The 3,393-nt window shown below is 61.8% G+C and overlaps 1 protein-coding gene across 5 annotated transcripts in view; it reads left to right on the forward strand.

Annotated features, from left to right (window-relative positions):
• DAB2IP (DAB2 interacting protein) overlaps positions 1-3,184 on the forward strand; it is a 40,616-nt gene extending 37,432 nt beyond the window's left edge. For 4 of the 5 annotated variants that reach the window (XM_006774001.2, XM_006774004.2, XM_006774002.2 and 1 more), the window contains 2 exons: positions 1,119-1,206; positions 1,988-3,184. In XM_006774001.2, coding sequence (XP_006774064.1) covers positions 1,119-1,206; positions 1,988-2,155 — 256 coding nt within the window. In that variant the 3' untranslated portion in view covers positions 2,156-3,184. The remainder of the gene's footprint in view (positions 1-1,118; positions 1,207-1,987) is intronic. The other variant, XM_006774003.2, reaches the window with a different exon arrangement.
• Positions 3,185-3,393: the final 209 nt, after the last annotated feature.

Below are 3,393 nucleotides of genomic sequence, written 5' to 3' on the forward strand. Positions count from 1 at the left end.
TGTCTTCCTTCCGCCTCCCGCCACCAGCTCTGGTAGGCTTTGTTCCATGACTGCCTTCCTGTGACAGGAACCCCCCACGTGGCCCCACACTCCTTTCTCCTGACTAGTGCTCCCGACCCATTGACTTCTCATGACAGCCCTGTGTGGTACCTACCCAGCTCCGTTGACCTCCCTGTGCACCTACTGTGCGTGAGCTGAGTGCTCACCTAGGGGACGGGAGCTGCTGCTGGGCTGGGGAGGAAGCCGTGGGAGTGTATGAGCTCATCTGAGGAGTGTTTGTAGAACGAGAAGAACAGAGAGGAAGCAGAGCCCTGACATCCTAGGGGCAGCCAGGACATGGCATCTGCCAGCAGTGCCCTGGGAGCTGGCAGGGAGACCCAGAGAGTGTGGGCTTCAGAAGCCAAAGGAAGCGAGTTGGGAGGTAGGAGTGACGGGGAGTGATTGGCAGTTGTGGGAGAGACCAGCAGGACGAAGCCAGGAAGGGCCTCAGGAAAGGAGCAGCTGGTGACAGACCCACATCTGCCTTAGCTCTGAGCCTCTGCAGATGGCATTCCTCCCGTCTTCTCTGCTTGTTTCTCACCCGCAGACCTTGTCCTTCAGATGTCCAGTTCCGTGGGTGCACCCCCTTCCCGCTCTGTCCCATGGCCCTGAGCTGCCCGTTCAGGGCGTGGCTACTGTCTGTCCTTGTCCCTGCGGCCTTATGAGTGCCTTGAGGGGAAGGACTACACTTGATTCATCTCGCTGCCATGCGTGCCCGGCACAGCCCCATGAGTGCAGAGGGAGGAGAGAGCTCTGGAGTCCTCCAGGGTCTCCGTCTCCCCACCCAGACCACGTTCCCACGACCTTATAACACCGGCCAGGCCCTGGAGGATGGGGAGGACCGAGCACCCACGCCCAACCCCTGGAAGAACATCAGGAAAGGGGCAGCCCCCGGAGCTCCTGGGGAATTGGAACTGGAATTGGGGGACAGTGTAAGGAAGGAGTAGGTCCAGCCCGCGTTGTGGCCAGGGTCCAGCTCGAGGGCCTCTGTCCCAGGCACATGTCTCCTCGGCCACAGGCCCACACCCACCTCCTCACCTGCTCCCTCACGTGCCGACTGTCCTTACCTCTGGCCGCAGGTTGATGTCAGTGGAGGAGGAGCTGAAGAAGGACCACGCAGAGATGCAAGCAGCTGTAGACTCCAAACAGAAGATCATCGATGCCCAGGTGGGGGGCTCTGGCCCTTTGGTCGGCCACAGGTGGTAATGGACCTAGGATAAGGGGGGTGACTTTGGCTTCTCTGTATCCTTACTCATACATACCCCACTGCAAAAGCTGCAGAGAAATAGGAGAACAGATCCTTGCCCTGGGAAGTCAGACTTGAGGGTCTCAGTGGACCACAGCTCACTAGGACAGGTTGTGAAAGGGGTAGGGCAACTCCTCCCCCACTGGGGCAACATGGTAGGTATCGCGTTTCACTAGGGGTGCTAACCAAAGAGTGAATCTATTGGGAGGCGACTGGGGAAGTCTGGAGGTGGCACAGGGAGTGGGAGGGGCTCCGTTCAGAGCTGTGGCTTTCCAACTGCATTGAGAGGAGAGACATGTTAGAGGCTTTTGGCCTCCCTCCCCCAGGCCTGTTCCCTTTTCCTCTCAAGCGCCCAGAAATAGGGCCAATCCTTGCAGACTGTAAACTGCACACAGGACCAGGAGCTGTGAGCGCTGCATGTCACGCATAGGCACAGGCCACCTGCCCTCCGGGCCTCGGGTGGCTGATGGATGACACTAGAGCTGCTGTTGAGGTTGAGAGGCAGGCGATGTGGTTGGCGTTAGAAAGGCAGACTCCAGGAGGTCGTGGCCCATGACGGGCGAGGCCACCCTGCCCCACTCGCCCACTGCTCCCCTGGCCTCTCCTCCAGGCCACATTCCTCCCCCCAGCCTTCCTCCAGCGCACACAGCCCCAGGGAGATGCTTCCCCTCCGTGACCCCACCTCATGCCCTCTGTCCGCAGGAGAAGCGCATCGCCTCCCTGGACGCCGCCAACGCCCGCCTCATGAGCGCCCTGACACAGCTGAAAGAGAGGTACAGCATGCAGGCCCGTAACGGCATCTCCCCCACCAACCCCACCAAATTGCAGATTACCGAGAACGGCGAGTTCAGAAACAGCAGCAATTGTTAACCTGCCCGAGGAGAGGGAGGACTGTGGTGGCCCAGGGCCGGGCCTCGGCCTGGGGAGGAGCACCCCACAGTTGCAGCCCCAGCGCGGGGGGCAAGAGGCCGAGGCTCGTCTCCCGTGCCCTCCGTCCACGGTCCCGGAGGCGGCCACAGAGGGAGCCGAGAGAGACTGACGCAGCGGGAGCCCCTCTCTCTCCTGCCCAGGAAGCGTGTTGGGTTCAGGCGAAGAGACTGCACGCGGGAGTGGGACGGCCTGGCGGGAGCGGGGTGGCCAGAATCTGTCTCTGTTGGTTATTGAATTTGGTGTGTGTCACCTTTCCTTCCTGACCTGGCTAAGTGCATGTACCCCTCGCACTCCCCAAGGAGGGAGCTGCCCGGAGGGGCGGGGGGTGTTAAAGAGCTGGGGCGCAGGCTCCCTGGCAGCCAGGCCCCTCCCTGTGGGCCCTGCCCTGCAGTTTCAGGAGCTGACAAGTGGGGGAGGGGGAGGGAGTTGGGGAGGATGGTGGTCCGTGTCCCCTGCCCGGCTCTGAGCACCTGCCACTGCATGCAGCCTGTCGGGGACCCTGCTGTGAGGAACCGAGGATCACCCAGACCTGTCCCCACATTCCTACCGCCTCCTTCCTCCCTCCCTCATTCTGCCAAAAAGACCCAGAGAGGCTCCGTCTGTCCTCTGGACCCTCGCACTGTGGGCCTTTGCCCCGCATCAGAGCCTCCGCCCGGGCCAATGTCTGGGGCTCCCAAAGCCAAAGACCTGGGCAGCGTTGGCCCAGCAGCACTGCTCGCCCTCCTGTGGCCCCGCAGGGAGTGGCCACTGGGGCCCATCCTGAGAGAAAGGCTGAGCTCTAGGGTTAAAGAATTCTAATGCCCAACCCTGGGCAGGCAGATAACTGTGGTTTCTTTTCCTTTCGCAGTATGCATTAGAAACAAAAGCCCGCTCGCTCGCTTGCTGGAACACAGGGGCCTTTTAAATTGAGCGTGCGCACTGCATGGGAAATAGCGGCCCTGGAGGATGTTAGACTTGCTCCCTCTCCAAGACAGCAGCGGCCTGCACCCGGCCCGCGTGCGGCCGCCGCCTCCTCACCCTTCCCGGGGCCCCCAGCCAAGGACCAGGCGCTGCAGACAGGGAAGGGGCACACCCCACAGCTGGGCCGGTTTTCCTCAGCTCCAGGCTGTTCTGTAGCTTGTCAGCCTGCGCCCCCACATGCGGGACATAGGTGGGCAGGAGCGTGGGTCTCTCTGGGC

Source organism: Myotis davidii, unplaced genomic scaffold, assembly GCF_000327345.1.
Source record: "Myotis davidii unplaced genomic scaffold, ASM32734v1 scaffold964, whole genome shotgun sequence".
NCBI classification, from domain to species: domain Eukaryota; kingdom Metazoa; phylum Chordata; class Mammalia; order Chiroptera; family Vespertilionidae; genus Myotis; species Myotis davidii.